Raw genomic sequence first — 18805 nt, 5'->3', positions numbered from 1 at the left:
AAAGCGGACTCAGCTGGGGAGAGCTGAGAAAGAATGCAAAGAACAGGCAGCAGTGGCGGAATCTGGTAACGGCCTTATGTGCCCAAGGGCACGAAGAGGACTGAGTGAACGCTCAGTAGTATGCGAATACAGCCGCCGCTCCGTGCTCCGACCCGTTTGTTGCGTTCGAGGGGAGAGACTCCTCTCCGGGTCAGAGCGCGGAGTGGGGGCTGTATTCACAGGCTAAACGCTCAGTGAATGATTATCAAGAATATCGCGTTAATTTCATGGGCCTAAAAGTCACGGCTAATTCTGTTTCAACGTGTAGTCAGCTAAACAATGTAACAACTGCATTATCTGGTTTAATCATAAATTTTAATCTTTACATAGTTGATTTACAAGATTTCAAGTTCCTCCTCGTTCTTAGAGGAATCTTTGTACCTGTTCTGTTATTTATATCGTTTCTCTAAGTTCGAAAAAACAGATTTGAGCCATTCGCTTACATTCTCTTTGAAACGAAACCTAAAAGAATGGCGCAAATCTCTAGTTTGTTATGAAATATTGCCGCGTTCGAGTTACTTTCTTTTATCTTGGCCAATTTTGTCTTGTCATTCGTGTTTATTTATTTAATTTAAAGAGTAATTATTTCGTTTCATAGCTTGTAAAAGTGATCCCTTCCAAGAGATGAATATTCTCTTTTCGTTCTTAATAGCTTAATTAGTCTCGGCTTGTTTCTGTTTCTCTTCGCTCTTCTCCGTGTCAGTCGCTAGTGGATTCACACCGTGTTGTTCTTTCTTGGGCGGTGCATCCACGTCATCCTCGATCAGTTCGTAGAATTCCTCTTTGAAGGCGATTATATCTAAAAAAAAAAAAAAAACAATTATATAGATTGATATTTTTGCTTAAAAATCCTCTGACGGCTATTCCGTTCGAATTCTGGGATCATCTGTTTATTCCCCTGTATAGGTTACTTCTTTAGCATTAATTATTTTTTGTTAGGTTGGCCAGTACCCGCCTAGGTCGTGTTCACACTTAGTGCCCGAACACTGGTACCTAGGCACCGGCAAAAAATAGCGACGTGTTCACACACAGAAAACCGAAGTACCATTAAGTGTCCGAGTACAAGGTCTAGACGTTTTACTCGGGCACGGACACCTTTCCCGAATTATGGCGTGGGCACTTGAAAAAATAGTATGTTTACATTTATTTAGTGCCCAGCGAGAATCGTACTTGGGCACCGTTCCCAGGCACCAAGTGTGAAAACAGCCTTATACTTTGGGACTGAGAGGGAGGAACCATATCTATAAGAACGCCTCGTACAAGAAAAGAACAGAACAAACCCATCCAGGGTTTTAGTCTAGCACACTATCTCTCTATTACAAAAGGATTTAAAAACGCGGCCGACAGAATATTTTGTGTGTTTAGCAGCGGTTTGTTAACCCACCACCTCCTGAGTAGAAGGGTTTTATGTAAGGGGCGTAGAACACGACTTTTTTGAATAATTAACTTGTCAAATTCAACAAAAAGGATCGGAATATAATGAGATCTCTTAGATACTTACTGATGACAACCCGTAAAATTCTCCACAATCGAAGAACGATGATGAAAGCGAAGCCCTTCCATGCTTTTTTAGCGCGCATGACGCTGAAACAAAAACAAAAAACATATATAAATGGGAAACACCTTGCAAGCGCACTACTACAATCCAATAATAACCGACTACCGGACTTCTGACTGTTGACGCGACTCGTGTTTACCTTTATTCCCCCAAAATGAGAAGATTCTGGGCACTCTCAGAGTACGGAAGAACCCTTAAAAATCGGGGGATCTTTTCAGCGGCCACGCCTCATGCATATTGTTATTCTCTCGCACATGTAATTCAACGGTACGCCCTCCCTTTCACTCACCTTAGCACTATTTCGATTGTAAAGGCTGAAATGACCACAAAAGCATCAAACAACTGATGAAGAGAAGTATGAAATTAGTTTAAGATCGTACGAATTACTGTGCTGAGTAGGATAAGAAACTGACCAAAGCAAACATTGTCCCTACCTCCAGTTTGTCCATCAAGAAATACTCACAACCCATCGCATAGAATTTGAGAAACACCTGTGAAAATATGGTCAACGAATCAAACCACAAAAGGAAAATAAAAAGAAAAAAAGTAGAATTTTTAAAATGACCCTACCCAGCGCTGAAACTGACCTCAAAGACGAAGATAGCAAGGATTGTAATGCCAACGAAATGAAGAAGGTGTCTTGATAGATGAGTTTCATCTGAAGAAAGAAAAGTAAGACAAGACTGTTATAGCTTTTTGCTCATATTCCTGTGAAGTGAGCTAAGCCGAGTTAGATATGATTCACGCGTCGCTGAGGAGTTATAGAACCAGGTAATGATCAGAAGGGGGCTTGAACCTTTGACCTCCGGATTTCAAGTCCAGCGCCCTCCTAGTATTGTCTTCCAGCGTACGCGTGAAACCTCGTGAACCCCCCTGGAATATTCCATAGACATCATCATCAAAGATCATCATCATCATCATCTCGTGGAACCCAGTGAAACCTAGATATTTTGGGAGGGTCTCAATGGGGTTAACCGTTGGTCGTAAAACGGCTAAAAATTCATGTAGTAGGCGTAAAAGTCTGAAAACTTTAACCGTTGGTCGTAAAATATGTTAACCGTAAAAGATCCTTCAAGAATTTTAAGTAAAACGGACTAAATCAGATTTTTGTCCCAGAAAGGCCCTAAGACCAAAAGTATAATGGAATTCTTTTTTTTTTACTTTTAAAACAATAAAAAAGAAATTTTAACTTATGTTAACCGTAATGGAAATAAATTAGCCGTAAAAAGCTCAAATTTTAACCGTTAACCATAAAAGCCACCACCCCATTGAGATCCTTTCTTTTAGGACTTTTGATTTTAATGCGATAAAAATACTACCTAAAAAACACAACTGATAGCGCTGTTGATCTTTGACAACACTTATTACTTAATAACACAAACATTATCATCACCTTTAATGACATGGAATTCGATCAGCATGAGAACGAGATTGATGAGCACTTCAATTAAGACCAAGACGACGATACCGAACTGCCACGTGACTCCTGTCAACATTTTAGCCAATGAGTGACGGAGGACGCTTGGAAGGGCAAAGTAAAAATAACTTTTGTTAGCACCCAGATTTTCGATTCTTATGATTATGCAATGACTCGTAGAAAAAAACGCGTTTGTGTCCGTTTGTTTTTTTCAGGATATTTTTAAAATTGTTTGGACTCTCCCTTTGCTTTGAATGGCTAATAACATTTGTTTTCTCAAAGTGTAAGCTAAATGTACACTGTCGCGACACAATATGTCATAAAGCCATGTTACTATTCTAAAACACTCCTGCTATCTGAGACATCCTAGAAAACATTCGCCCGCAACTCGCACTTTCCGATTTTCTGAATAACGTCTTATACCCGTTTTATTTTACTGCCAACAACCTATATTTATACATGACTTCAGCCTTTCTATATATCAACTACTGAAGCTTTCAACCAATTAGTCCATTAGCTAATAAAAGAAACGCCTTTTTCTGTTTCAAACTGAGTGTACATAAGACTCTAACAAGATTGATTGTTCTTGAAACCGAACTTTTGAATGAGTCATTTACAACACACGACTAATAAAATTATTATATATTCAGTTTAATGTTACCTGCAACATTCTTTGCAGCTGCCTTCTTCATAAGTTTCGGTGAGTCGTCTCCGCCATATTTGCATGTATGTCTTCCTTCCATCTTCCTCTGATTTCGTCAGTTCGGCACTAGAACATGGTTGTGGAAAAAAATTATCTCGTATCTCAGTTACTTACAGTCTCGAAATCCTGTCGCAACCCACGCGTGTATTAAATTTTCTAACTTTACATTTTATAGTAAGCTCAAAACAGTCGACATTTAAACGTTATGAGAAATCTTGTCCCCCCCCCAAAAAAACTAACCAAAAACCTTTTGATTCAGAGTCTGAATTCGAGTGAAAGCTGTTTCAAAATATTTTAAGCTAAATTCTCAAAACTAGTTTGTCCAAAATCGATCTTATTTTCAGGCGTAGACCGCTTCCAAAATTCAAGTAAAATTATTCTATTGTTTTATTTTAGTCAGGATCGGCAGTAAGCGCAAAGATCGAAAAAATATAAATAACCTTATTTCACGAAACAGTGTTTGTCTGCTTCCTGTCAGATGATTTTGAATATCAAACAACTAACATCAAAAAAGTTTTCAGGATTTGTTTTAAATTATGCCTCACATGGAGAACTTTAAATAAACGAAATGAACAGCAAAATGCGATAAACACATCTCTTAAGTTAAAGAAAAAGTTTGTTTTATACCTTGTGCTCGTAAAGAAAATTTACTAAATGCAAATTTAACCGATTCTTCTTTTTACCTTTCATCCATTGCGACCTCAGGTGTTTTTCCACTGAATATCAACCAGCTTTCTTCACAAAGCGCTTACAATCCCTTAAACTCGCCTTTTTTGAGGACTGCGTCTCTCAATTGCGCGATTTGGCTAAAATGAAAGTCATATTCCCAAAAGAACTGTCGAGAAACCAGCGACTACCCGGAGAAATCGTAAAAAACAACCAACTTAGGAAAGAAAATAATTCAGTCCTCAAAACGCCGTCGAAACAAAGAGATCTTAAAATTAGCATACGCAAATCAAGTGTGTAAGATATGGTGGGTATAGTTCCGGATAATTAAAGAGACAATATAAGGCATATGGCTTTTTAAATGATAACAACCATATGCCCCGGTTCTTGATATCTGATGGTTTTGTTTGTAATAATTCATTGACGACATGGAAACATTAATATTGAAGCAGCACTGCAATTAATTAGTCTTCTATGAAATTACTTTTATTTTAAAATGAACTATTGATTGCAGTATATTACTCAGGGCCGGAATCGATTTCACGCTACTGAACGAATTTGCGCATCTGTTTTTCTTATGTTTTCTTCATATTGCGGCCATGTATGTTAAAGTTTTTTGATGACATTCGTAAATTAAAAGACAGCTTAAGCCACACGGTAATTGTGTATGTCCACGATCTCGGACGCAAAAATCCGTCTGGAAATAAGCTCAAGTTTTCTTTGCGCGAATATTGATCAACAATTCGCAACACACAGCGACGAACTGATTTGACTGTCGTTCTTAGAGAATACAGACGAGTAGTGCAGTTGTTTTAGAAGACACTTAAAGGATAGCCGAGTCAGAAACCTATAATAAGCCCAAACTAAACATTTTTAAGGGCAATGAATGCGCGCCTCAACTCACTTTCCCAGTGTTTACTGCGCCTGCAATAATAAGTAAACGCGGATTACGAATTAGACCCATGCCACTACGACGGCGCTGAACGGCTCTTCCAACATGGCGGTTCGGCGGAAGCAGGAAGTTGATTTACGAGACCTTTCCTTGATTTTTTTTATGTGATGCTTAATAATATGGATAATATTGTTTATCAGCTTGGATCATTTGACCTATAAACCCAGGAATAAGCCTCAAGATCTAATCGAAAACCTCGAGATTCAGATGGACGAAAACAGTATCCACCGTGTTGGGTTTGTCGACCTGTTTGTTGCTTCAGTGCTCATTGGAGCATGTTTCTTTCTTGTAATAATGTTGTACCAGCGAGCTAAAGAGCATCCATTGAACACCCTGCTGAGGAAAGCTCACAGAGTCGATGGATACATTCAAAGACAACTGGCAAGAAATCTTTACCGAGAAGACTTCGATATACTGCCCCCTGTCATGGGAGAAGGCGACGATTTGTTTTCATTAGAAAAGTGCGGAAGCGTTATGGAAGGCTATGGTTTCTTTTCAGTCGAAGTGACAGGAACTGAACAGGACATTGATATAATGGTTTCGCCCAAAGTTCTTACTGTTCAAGAGGCAGATGTCGAAGAAATTCGCACCCCTGTTGGTTTTGTTTGGGTGCGAATGCAGAACTTGGTACAGCGAAAAGGAAGCTTAAGGTCTGACCTGCTTGAAGTGTTAAAGAAAACCAATCACGATTTTGTAAGCGCAAGTGCGATATATCAGCACTTTCTTAGAATTGCTCAGTCTAGACAGTCTAGAAGCGACGATTCCGACTTCGACATCGTGCAGAATGAGCCAGCAATTACTTTCAAAGCAAAAGAAATTCACCGACAGAGGTACGGCTATATGAGTGTTATTGATATTGCAGTGGCTCTGACCTTCTCCAGTTGGCCAAACGCGGCGGTAGAATGGTTGAATCGTGATAGTAGAGACTCCCATCTTCTCAGCATTGGCACCATTCAGAAAATTGCGAGAGGTGGATGCCATTTGGTCTACAAGCCATCAGGCCTTTCCTAAGATCCTGAACTGGATTGGAGATTTTCATTCTCCAAAGCAGAGAAAACACTGCTTCAATACCACAGTGACAAACACGCGCTAAAGCTGTGTTATATCATGTTAAGATATGCATACAAGAAGCATCTCAAGCCAAGGCTGGATACCAAGAAGGTTTTAGCATCCTATTATCTGAAAACTTTGTTTCTGTGGCTTGCAGAGACGGAAACCGGCTTCGATTTCTATAATATGGATGATCGAAGATTGGGAGCTCTGTTTGAGTTCATGGTGAAGAAACTTAAAGATGCTTACCATAAACATTTGCTTCCTCACTATTTTATTCGCCACTGGAATTTGCTTAGGGACTTTTCAAAAGAAGACCTCGAACAAGTAGAAGACTTGTTGGAGGATCTTTTGCAAAATAGTAAAAACTACATCACCTACGTTCAGGATATGCGGGAGTATATTGTACCTCTAGCCAAACAAAATAACGGAACATACAAAGAACTTCTCAAGATTATTGATGAGTCTTTTGCAAGAAAGCTTCTTAATCAAGTGCTTGTTATTTCGAGTTCTACCTTTGCAACACTTGTTATTGCCAAGTGTGTACTCAATGCACTGTCCTTAGACATAGCATTGTGCTCAATGAAATTTTTAACAGAAACATTTTGATTTGAATGTGGTTGATTGCATTACAAACTTGTGGATTTTGAAATACACTTGTGAAATCTTGAAAGACAACCCTCAATCTTGGACGAGAGTAATTGAAGGAGTTCAAGATAGTGCCATACCGTGAATTGCAAGTTTTGTAGGGGGGGGGGGGATGAATAAGCTACAAAATAAAGTGGAAACGAAATTGTAAAAACTTTAGTGAAGAGTTTTGTCTAAGATTGCACACAATAACTTTCCTTTAACACTACAAAGTAGCATGCCTCATCCTCCTAAACGCTAAATACCAGGAAACTATTGGACGAGGTTATGTAGTTCGTTATTTTTAATTAAAGAGCAATCAACAAATAAAGAAATATGAATCATAAAAAAAAACATTGGGTAAATTACTTCAAATGCGAATGCTGACCTTTTGAACTTCGTCGGTAATAACAACAATACGTTTTGTATCTTTAGCATTTAAAGTTGACAAAGCATTTGATTTCCAATTGAAATCTCGGGATATTTAATTCGGCTACATCGTTAGCGCTTATAATCTTATCTACCTGGTTAAACAACTATAAAAGTGACAGTTCTCTTGGTAAAGAGATGGTCAAGCCACGTATAAAAAGTACGTATTTGAAATTCGTTAACAGTCAAGCTCAAAGCGTGATTATATATAAGAGCCAGGGAAGTAAAACACAAGTTATATTCTGTTCTTGATGCTGATTTTATAAGATCCAGGAGCAAACACAACTCCCACGTGGCCAGTGAGATCAGGCATCGGTTGGCCTGGGGCACGCTCGAACGTAAACTGATGAAGGAGCCTGGATGAAGCCAAAAACAGCTCAGTTTTGGCAAGCGACTCGCCCAGACACACACGCCGACCAGCGCTGAACGGCAGATAGCTTCGAAACCCAGTGGGACCCGAGGCTGAAAACTTTCCGTCGGCATCAAGAAAGCGCTCAGGGTTGAACACGTCCGGGTTTTCCCATTCCTTCGGGTCGTGATGGATCGCCCAAAAATTTGTGATAATCGTGGTATCCTTGGGAATGTCATAGCCCCCCAGGGTACTGTCCCGCGTCGACTTGTGGGGGATGGACAGAGGCGTAGTTGTCGCAATGCGAAGGATTTCAGCCACTGTAGATTCCAAATAAGGAAGATGACCACGGTCTTCGAGACGAGGCTTGCGATAACGACCAATTAATTTATCCATCTCTGCATGAACACGCGCTTGGGTGTCTGGGTAAGTGACCATGTACGCCAGTAACCATAGCAACGTTGCCGTTGTGGACTGAATGCCAGCGTTGAACACGTCATTCATAATCATTACCAGATGATCTTCGGTCAGCAGCTGTGAGACTTTTCCGTCTTCTTCTTGAGCTTCATAAAAAGCTTTCAAAAGCGCGTCAGTCAGGTCGTTGATTTTAATTTCCTTTTTGTCTTTTTTGTCATCAAATTTCTTCTTGTGCTGTCGGTATTTGGCGTCTAGGACAGCATCCCTTAATTCTCTTGCTTCGCGGAGGATTTTTCCTTCTTCGAGCGGCAAAAACCGCAACCAGGGCAGCATTTCTAGAATATTAAAGCCTTTGAAAAGCCGAACAAAGTGATTATTGTATTTCATAATTCGCTTAAATTCTTCATCTTCCAGCTCGTAACTCTCGCCATAGACGACAGCGCAAATTACGTTCAAAACCATGAGGTCTATGTCGTTTTCAGGGTCGATAGTCTTTCCATTGTGGGCAGAGAACCTCTCCAAAAGTTGGTCCACTTCACCGCATATCTTCTCTTCCAGGTGCTTGAGTCCACTTCCGTACATGCGCAGTGCAGAATGAGCCAGTTTCCGTTGCAGAATCATTGTCTGTGAGAAATCCGCAAAAAAGATGTCCTTGGCTTCTCGCGTGAGATAATCTCCGATAAACGTGCGTGGCCTGCCAGCGAAATCGTCCTTCTTGGTGAGCAAAGCCTCACGCACCAGGCCAATGGAATTTATTAGGATACACCGCTGACCCCCTGGTAAATACAGCGTGTAGATCTCCCCATACTCCTTTGCGAGGTCAGTCACGGCCAAATGAATCGGTTTTCCCACCAATCGGGTCAAGTTGCCGATCAGGGGATAGGGGCGGGGACCCGGTGGGAGGTTTTTCGGTGACGAGGCAAAAAACATCCGCCAGCCCAACACGAGGAGTAAAATCACAATGGCGGCCTCCAGGATCATCTCACAAAAGAATTGGGAACCTATAACTAAAGCATAATAACAATGAGTTACATATTTGTACTCTCCCTTCGTTATGTCAGTTTAGGGGCGGCCCATTATTTTCTCGAGGGTGCTAAGAAATATATAAAAAAAAACCTGTTTGCAGAGCTTGAAAAGTTGAAATAAATTATTCAAAAATATGATCAGTGTAAAATGAAATGTTGGTAAAATGGGAAAAAGTTTACACAGGTGCATAAATTTAAAACAAATGTATTTGTCAAAAAAGCATCGTTCAATTCCTCGCCCCCTCCCCCCTCTCCTTCAAAATTTTATGGGCGCCCCTTTCTGTGAAGTTGATTGCGTTGGCGAGCTTTCGATGACGTAAAAAACGTTCCGCTTCAACGGAATGAATATACTATTGTGTATACATCAATGTCAACACATTCCATCAGTTTGTACTATAATTCGCAAAATAAAATTCATTTTTTCAACTTTTGTTTTGCCCATGAAGTCAAAGCCCAAATCAAGTCGTTTTATTCACGAAATCAAAGAACTTAGTGTTGGAGTGAAGAAAAAATGTTTGCATGATATTCTTCGTCACGCGCGAGCTAATCCTGTGCATATTTTATAGACCCCGAAACAAAAAAACCCCCCCAAAAAAATTTTTTTTTTAATTTTTTTTTAACACCCCCAAAAAACCCACAATTTTTTTATTTCCCTTAGAGTTAGAGTTACCGAGGTTCTACTGTATTACTAAATTACGGTACATCGCTTTTATTTGTGCAATATTGACCTTTAGCGGGAGGAAAATAAGTAGAACTCATTTGAAATAATATTTCTCTGTCGATTCTCGAAGGTCTGCCGTTACATGCATGTAGATATTACAATAGGGGTGGTGAATGGTCCTTCAAAAACTGCGTGTCTCGCAAAATTTTAGCCAAATTTCACGGGTCTCGTCGTTGCGAATCTTTCTTTGACGCCTTCTCGCAGTCTCGATTTCTTTTGCAAGGCTAAAAGGTCTCGGGCTCGCAGAAAAGATATCAGTCTCGCCGTCTCGCAAAGTCTCGCGTTTACCATTCGACACCCCTTACAATGTAACCTGCGATTTCTATCGCGTGCGCGGAAAAATTGCAATTGGTATGTTTATGATTTCGTAGTGTCCGATCTGCTCACGGCTCACGACAGAATGAAGTGAGAAAGGGAGCGCTCAGCAGGCTATTTTTTTGGGTAGCATATGAAAGAAGGTTTTTTGTATTAAAAAATAGAAAACTCACCTTTTAACCGAGGTTTTCTTTGGCACAGGTATAAAACAAGTATTAAATGAAACGTTACGTAATAAAGTGGTGGTGCGTTACAAAGGGATGTGGTCAGAGGGGATCGAGAGGTTGGAAGGTGGAGTGTGGGACTGGGGAAGAATGATATTGGTGCTGTCGTAAATACCCGAATAACCCGAAAAGCTGTCGATTAACATCGAAAAGGTCGAAAAAGGTGTGCACCGTACCAGCCGACACGTCGCACACGTATTTCTATTAAACGTTGAGACATCCGAGGTATGTATAGTATTTGAATTAGATTTATTTCTGTCATCGATATTTGTATAATTCGTAAATTATTCCGGCCGCGTGGTCACGATCGAGAACGTTCAAATGCTGCCTGATTTCAAATAAAACGCACGAAGCGCTTTCTGAAAGACGAAACTACATGTGTATGAACTTTTTCTGCGAGTTCACGACAGTGACAACATTAAATAGCTTTTACCGTTCAACGAAACTGATCACCTAATCACGAAGGAAACCTCAAAATAATAATTTACTTTACTAACGAAGATGAACAACAAAGACGTGATTTTCAAACCCGAATGCAACATCATTAAGACTGGGGAAAATGGAGACGGGTAAGGAAAGACGAAAAGGCAACCGTGAAAAAAAAGAAGTACAAGATTGCGCCACTCGTTAAGTGTATGGGGCAGAAGTTGGGGTTCATAACACGTCACGCAACGTTTCTTCCGTGAGGACTGTAAATGGCTCATCACGCAATCGGAAGCTACTACAAAGGATCGGATTCTACAGCAACAGGATCTGACACTTCTATTTTGTTGCGGCGGTATTGCAAATTTACGCTTGTTTTTGATAATCGGCAAAGCCCAGAAAACTCGCACCTTTAAAACTTCTTCCGTTTCCCAGGCTTGGTTTCACCGCATTGATTGATTGACTGACTGACTAATTGATTGATTGATTGATTGATTGATTGATTGATTGATTGATTGATTCATTGACTGACTGACTGACTGACTGACTAACTGATTGATTGACTGATTGTTAATTGATTGATTGATTGATTGATGACTGCTGACTGACTGACTGAATGACTGATTGATTGATTGATTGATTGATTGATTGATTGATTGATTGATTGATTGATTGATTGATTGATTATGAATGACTGACGACTGACTGACTGACTGACTGTCTGGTTGATTGATTGGTTGATTGAATGATTGATTGATTTGCCGATTTTCGAGTATGAAAAAACATAATTCTTGGAATTGTAGCAACTGATAGATATACCGTGTTATTCTCAAGCTTTGTAAATTTCTGTTTACTTTCATATAGTCAGCACAGCCGCAATGTTTTGGGAAGCACTTTTCCTCTTCGCCATGTCCGGCCTTCTCTACTATCTTGTGGTACACCGCTGGACACAGGCCAGGCACCTTCCCCCAGGACCGCGTCAGTTACCTCTGATTGGCAACTTGCTGGACATGAAGAGCTTCAACCACGTGACTATGAGAGCCTTAGCGAAGCAGTATGGAGATATCTACATGATGTCGATTGTGGGACAGAAGGTTTTCGTCGTTACTGATATCGATCTAGCCTGGGATGCCTTGATTCGTAGAGGAAACATTTTTGCAGGGAGAACAAAAAGCTACGTCATCGAGACATTGTTTTCTGGAGCCGACGCTATCATATTTGGCGACTTTGGAGCGCGCTGGAAGCTGTTACGAAAGGTAACGCACTCCGCTCTTCGAATGTTTGGAAGCGGAATTCAAAATTTGGAGCAAAAAGTTCAGCGAGAGGTCGATGAGATGTGCCGACGTTTAAATGAGTCACAGGGAGCCCAGATTGATCCGCACAAACTTATCAGTCTCGGAGTCACAAACATCATCTGCTCATGCATATTCGGAACGCGTTTCGCTGAAGAAGACGATTATTTGAGAGATTTGCAGCAAGTGAGAGAGGATACAATGCGTCTGGCTGGAAGCGCCTCTTTACTGGAAGTTTTTCCATTTATGAAACTTCTTCCACTGAACATTCATAAACGCATCGCAGATTGCCGCAACCTCCAAGAAAAAGTCTTCTTGCCAAAACTTCAAGAACACCAGCAAACATACAGAGAAGGAGTCATACGGGACATCACCGATGCCCTTATAAAGGCCCTTAAAGATGCCGAAATGGATGATTCCAAAGCAAAAGGACTATTGAATGAGGCTAACTTGAAGAACACACTGTCAGATCTTGTAATCGCGGGCGCAGACACGACCACTGATTATTTGACCTGGTCGCTTCTCTACTTAGCAGCGTTCCCAGAAGTCCAAGCCAAGATACATCAGCAGCTTGACGACGTCATCGGACGTGACCGCAAACCTCGCTTGCAGGACAAGAGCAGTTTGCCATATTTGGAAGCCACCGTCACGGAGATCATGCGTCACAGTTCGTTTGTTTACGTGACCATTCCTCATCGAGTGCGAAGCGATACAACGCTAGGAGGGTACGACATTCCAGAAAATTCCCAGGTGATTTTCGACCTCAGAGCTATTCATCACGATCCGAAACACTGGCAAGACCCGGACGCCTTTGATCCAACGCGTTTTCTTGACGAAGAAGGGAGCTTCATCTGCCCAGCAACCTTCAGTTTTATTCCCTTCGGAGCCGGTCCACGGGGCTGTTTGGGGCAATCTTTGGCTAAAATTGAGATTTTCCTCTTTTTAGCTGGCCTTCTTCAGCAGTTCAGATTTAAGTTTCCCACAAGCTCTTCCCAGCCAGATTTGGAGGCGCCAGTGGATCCCATTGTGCGAGGAGTCTTGGCACCAACCCCCTACAAACTGTGTGCGACGAGGAGGGACTGATAGAAAGTATGCATCCCTCTTGTCAGGAAAACAACAAAAACTGTTGAGTTTGATTTTAAAGGACATGTATGATGGCAACTGAACCATGATTTAGTAAACTATTCTATACACCCCAACAAGATTTCCTTCACTATTTAGGCGGCCTTAAATAAATACCCACGATAAAGCCTATTAGAAAAGGAAATTGTGTGTTTATTATTCGCTAATAGAACGATCGATTTTATACAGATATATGATTTGATATCAGGCCAAGTAAAAAAAACACAGATGTTTATTGTCTGGATCTTTATAAAAAAGGGAGCGGGCGGGCGCTTTAAAATTTTGGCTTGAATTCGTATTAAAGTGCTACTATGATGAAATTCGCATCTTTCCTTTCATAGCCATTTTGAAATATTAAAAAGTTCTTTTTATGAGAAGAAAAATGCCGTTTACTGTTTTCCAATACCTCTATTCTTTCCAGAGATATTTAAGTTTTTAAATGATGCAAATTAGCAAAGCGATGACGTCATAGACTCAATCAAATTTTGATCAAATATGAAGAAGTTTCTGATTTTTGCAGTAACACTCTGCTAGTCGTGTTTTACCATGCGAACTCAACAATTTGGTTACCATAGTAACACACTAGGTTCCAGGTCCCCCGGATGTAAAGGCTTTTCTGGCCAATTCTGGCATTCGTTATTGTTATTTGTCAATAATGCTTTACATGCGTGATCTGGTAAGCACATGAATGGTGGCAGACGTCTTGTCTGGGTTTCATTTTTTCGAACTAAAAAATTCTAAAATATTAAAAATAAATTGGTGGGGACTGGAAAATAGTGAGTTGCCGTGGTAACACAATAAAATTACAACTGCTTGTTGGTCACCTGTAGAACTATTAGTCTTCATTGGTCTTTGTAGTAAAAGACCGAGAAAACTCAATTTTTGTACCTGACATAAAATTGGGTTGAGTAGATGACGTCACCAGTCCCCTAATTTGCATATTTACGATTTTTTTAAGCTTAAATATCTCCGGAACTAGAAAAGATATTTGAAAACGGAAAACGGCATTTTGAATCTTTCGTTAAATACTTTATGAAACGCTAAAAAAGCAAGGGGTTTAAATTGCCTTGTCTTACAAAATTTTCTTTGTAGTTAATTGAGGAGTAATTTAACGCCAGTTGGTTTTTGTTCGTTCCAACTTTCCCAATAACTTTACTCATAATTTAACTTGGCCTAATCAATTAATTGTTGTATGCAAAGTTTTCAGCTTCAATTCAAATTCAATAAATATCTTCTTTAGAGATCCTTTGAACTTTTAAAGCAAAAATTATATCAAAGATTTTCGCACCATTCGCTTATTCACCGATTCAGAGTGGTCTGCTCTATTCCGTCGTTTAGCATTAAATCTTGGGTCCATAGTTATTTGAGAAGCTGATGATGGTCTGTATTGCTTTAATCTCATTTAGTAAAAAAATTAAACAACGTTTTATAGTAATTCCAAGTTAGGGTTATGAACTTTCCACTAAGTATTTAAGCTTAGAAAATCCATTTTAGTACTTAGACATAATAAAGCAACGTTTTTGGTATTTTAGCTTAAGCAACAATTTCGTTCTGGTTTAGTTTGGGATTAAGGGGGTTTATACGTATTTATAGGGTTTCGAAAGGATCTTGTACTGTGGTTCAAGATTAGATACCACAAAAATTGTTATTCAATCACGCCTGTTGTCCTTTTTTACGAATGGATGGAGGAATTAAAAGTTTAGACAGGGAATTTGTTTTTTAGTACAACTGTGCAAGACTGACCCCATCTGAGTTTTAAAACTCCACTCATCACTTTGTGTTAAAACTTTAGAATTTTTAAATGGCTTAGGCGCCTGTATTTCGCAAGTAGAGGAAAAACGTATTTGACAAACGAGGCCGAAGAAAAGGAATCGAAGAGAACATCTGTGAAAGTCGCCGGACTGTGAAGTAGACCAGTTCACCAAATTGCCATCAAGCGAGATGCTTATTTTCTGGGTGAAGTAGTCAGATTTTGTAAGTGGATACCTGTTTAGATTTGTTCATTTGTTCCCGAGATAGCTTTTTGCAATTTTTAGTCCCTGTAGACCAGGAATGCTGTCCATTATTAATATTTTTCTCGCTTACATGTTACTTACTACAATAATCGCTGTAACTATGACAACTCTACTCACAGGAGTACACTGAACAACGCACGTAACGAGTACAATTATCACACGATGTTTGTAATGTAGAAAACTGATTTGACAGGTTAACAGGTTATTATAATCCTCTTAGTTCCGATAACGGCACGCTGTGCAAAACGCAGTTAGAAGTCTGGATTTCTGTAAAGGAAGCGTTGAATAAAAAATCTCTTATCAGACATTTTAGTCACGGTATAGTTTCATGTTGTTTGCATTTTGAAAAAAAAAAAAACGTGTAGCGATGCACAGTATAATGTCTAATAGGATGCGGTATACATTTGACTTAAGCCGAGCATGAGATTTTTGAGAGACATTTATTTCTCTGCGAAATTGCATTACTAGAATATAATCCTCAAGTCTATAACAAGATAAAACGGGATTTCCTGAAAGTTACTTAGCTGGTGATGTAGATAAACCCAAGACACATGGGTCATCAAGTTATGCTTATGCATAAGGATCATGCAGATCAGGGGCCACCCGTACAAACCATCATTTAGCGCCAATCCTGCATTTAGAACGGATTTTTGTTTTCAGTTTTTTAATATCAATAATCATTTCTAGGTCTCTTTGTTGTTTTTGTCCAATGTACTTAAACTTTAATTGGACAAATCAAACTGTTACATTAACAATATCAGTGAAATTTGCCTTTTAAATCTATCTCGGATTAACGTTTATCGGATTCAGTCGAAAAACCAAGCTTAGATGGTTTTGCGAGGTTAGGATCCCACAACCGTCTTTTCCCGAACTTGCGTCAACGGTTCGCACATGTACGCTATACGGACCTACCGAAACAGAAGGGATAGCGGCTAGACTGCTTAAGTTACGAGTTCTCGTCCTTTTCGCAAAATTACCTTATTATAGGAAATTAACCCTTGTGTTAATTAAGGTATTTGAAATTAACGCGACTTAAATTAACGCGAATTGATGGAAAAATTATTTCCCAATAAAGGAAATTAACGCGAAAGAGGAGGTAACATTTCAAAATGAAGGAAATTAACGCGACAAACACAAAGGAAAAAGGAACTTGTCGAGATAACAGGAACAAGTTTACTTTAACACAAAGGAAACTGAGCGCCTCGAGCGTTTTTCACAGTTTTAGTGATCCGACAGATTTCCACCCTGACGAAATAATGCCTTTTCCTAAGAGTCTAGGCGTCTGGACTGTTCGAGAAATTGGTTCCAAAATAATGGAAATCAAGGTCATGGAAATTAACGCTCCACTTAATTAACGGCGCGGAAATTAACGTTAACAAAAATTAACGCGACTTAAATTAACGCGAATTTTTAAAATTCGCGCTAATTTCATGGAGCGTTAATTTCCTACAATAAGGTACAAAGGAGAAGAAGGAGAGACAGTTATCGTCCCCTTCTTCTCTTATCGACCTTCGTCCAAAAGTAATTTAATAAAAATACGCTTCAAACGGCCCAGGAAGACGAGTCGATTAACATTTCATTTAACTTTATTGAGATGTTCAGGCCGAGATGCATTTAGATATGTACACTACATACATATATACACTATTAAACACTATTATACTTCCTTCTTTGAAAAATTCAAGTAGACCTATGCAAAATCCCATTTGGTAAACCTTACTTGAGTATAGACAACGAAGATCGCTAGTTATAGGTGGTCCCGTAGACATTAGACATTTTTATAAGGAAGATAAAACGGTCATTTGCTCTGATTGGCAACGGATTTCCGATAAGCAGGAAGAGGTCTTATGCATCATCATCACTTTTGTTTGCCCTCGGATTTGAAGAGTAGCTTATACAGCTAATATCTCCGAGCATTTCACAGTACACAGCACTATGATGCAGGGTCGTAACTAGGTATATGGGATCAGGGATCACAGCCTTGGGATCGGGATCACAGCCTCTGGATCGGGATCATGGACCCGGTCATGGGATCCGGATCGGCCAATCAGATGGGATCAGAATGGAATCAGGGATCAAATGTTGCCACGTTTTGGGGATCAGGAATCAAAATTTAGAGCTAAAATTTGGGATCAGCGATGAAAAAATATACCTGGTTACGACCCTGATGATGGGCAAAGACCAAACCACAACACCGGGTTCTCCATGCCCTACTCTTTACGATAAGTGTGTGGGTTCTTTTACGTCCCCTGCTGACCATAACACTGAAGATGCAGTAGACGGGGCCAGCGGTTTATCGTCCTTATCCAATTAAGAAGACTAGAATACCTACCATTTGCGACATTTGCCGATGTCATTGCAAAGGTAGCATATTCTCCTCAGTTATTTTAGGACCCTGCGTATTGGTCCGGTCTGGGACCCGAACCCGAGACCACCCGCACGGCAGTCCGGCGCTCTACCAACTGAGCGAACCTGTCGTAACAGACGAACTCGATATATTTTGACTAGTTCCAATTAGATTCGCCCGCCATCCGTGACTTTCTCCTTAAATATGACCTTGAACTTTGCATGGACGGAAAGTTTACGAGTAATAAACGATGTACATACAATTTCGCTATTGTTTCTATTTTAGGATTCATTCACAAAGCCGATCCGTGCATGTAATATGACATGACATGAGCCTATTGGAATACATTTCTCTATTCACTACTAGTTAAACCGAATTTAACATTATACAACAATTAAAAACAACAATAAAACTTCACGAAACTACAAAGGGGTTAGTTTAACTACAAGTCTAAGACTTACAAGTTCGCTTAAGTTTCATTCAAAGAGGCTGGTTTTTGCGGTAATATTTCAAACAACGGCAAAATAACTCAATTTGTTGTACTTCAGTGACTTCAGTGATTTTTGTCAAGTCATGCACTTGCCGCCGTGGAAGAACTAAAAATAACATACAAATCTAAAGCTATTTGTTTCATAAAACGTGCACGTCTTGTTTTTTCTGTGTGAAAAGATCTTATATTTGTTTCATGAATGTACAAATTTTGATGTTCAGTGTATAGAGTTCTCAAATCCAATTGGCCATCCGTCTCTTCAAATTCACAACGGTCTATAAATAGCGATATTATCCCTGCAGGTTATGAACCGAACGTGCAGAACTGCGTGCATTTAGTCAGTCTCTCATCTAAACGTTGCAAAACCTCCAAGAGATACCTGACATAAAGCAAGAGTTATTGTCAAATTTAACAACTCTAGGCTTAAGGTAGGTTGCTACGAAAACAAGCATGGAAAAATGGCGAATAAATTGGTTGCTTAGTTGTCCCTTAGACAATAACAAGTATTGTAATCGTATTTGTTCGACATATAGCGGATAGCTTGTGTATACATGTATGGCATACGGGCAACTCCCTCATGCGCTTAGCACCGCTCAATAAAAATTGGTCGAAGATATAGCCCTC

General features: G+C 39.8%; 1 protein-coding gene and 3 pseudogenes across 3 annotated transcripts; 2 read left to right on the top strand and 2 right to left on the bottom strand.

Moving 5' to 3' along the window:
- Positions 1-307: 307 nt before the first annotated feature.
- Positions 308-4605, bottom strand: LOC144657618 (voltage-gated hydrogen channel 1-like). The gene is made up of 8 exons (XM_078517973.1): positions 4401-4605; positions 3676-3783; positions 2991-3118; positions 2185-2255; positions 2032-2088; positions 1887-1939; positions 1541-1623; positions 308-838 (listed from the first exon to the last, which is right to left on the bottom strand). The coding sequence occupies exons 1-8, from the start codon at positions 4409-4411 to the stop codon at positions 693-695; spliced, it is 657 nt and encodes a 218-aa protein (XP_078374099.1). The 5' UTR covers positions 4412-4605; the 3' UTR covers positions 308-692.
- Positions 4606-4761: 156 nt separating this feature from the next.
- LOC144657590 (cyclic GMP-AMP synthase-like receptor 1) lies at positions 4762-7009 on the top strand (annotated as a pseudogene).
- A 367-nt stretch (positions 7010-7376) lies between these two features.
- On the bottom strand, positions 7377-10544 carry LOC144657588 (steroid 17-alpha-hydroxylase/17,20 lyase pseudogene; annotated as a pseudogene). Its single transcript, XR_013571581.1, has 2 exons — positions 10442-10544; positions 7377-9214 (listed from the first exon to the last, which is right to left on the bottom strand). The product of XR_013571581.1 is annotated as a steroid 17-alpha-hydroxylase/17,20 lyase pseudogene (transcript).
- A 111-nt stretch (positions 10545-10655) lies between these two features.
- On the top strand, positions 10656-13392 carry LOC144656822 (steroid 17-alpha-hydroxylase/17,20 lyase pseudogene; annotated as a pseudogene). The gene is made up of 2 exons (XR_013571396.1): positions 10656-10717; positions 11780-13392. The product of XR_013571396.1 is annotated as a steroid 17-alpha-hydroxylase/17,20 lyase pseudogene (transcript).
- Positions 13393-18805: the final 5413 nt, after the last annotated feature.

The sequence above is a fragment of the Oculina patagonica genome, chromosome 6 (assembly GCF_052425735.1).
Source record: "Oculina patagonica isolate OP01 chromosome 6, crgOcupat, whole genome shotgun sequence".
Classification (NCBI taxonomy): Eukaryota; Metazoa; Cnidaria; class Anthozoa; order Scleractinia; family Oculinidae; genus Oculina; species Oculina patagonica.
This window is presented reverse-complemented; position numbering and strand designations above follow the sequence as displayed.

Coding starts and splice junctions, on each gene's coding strand:
- LOC144657618 (XM_078517973.1), bottom strand. Junction 3,119..3,675: donor AGCTGCAAAGAATGTTGCAG/GTAACATTAAAC, acceptor TGCCCTTCCAAG/CGTCCTCCGTCACTCATTGG. Junction 1,624..1,886: donor ACAATCGAAATAGTGCTAAG/GTGAGTGAAAGG, acceptor TTTTTGTTTCAG/CGTCATGCGCGCTAAAAAAG.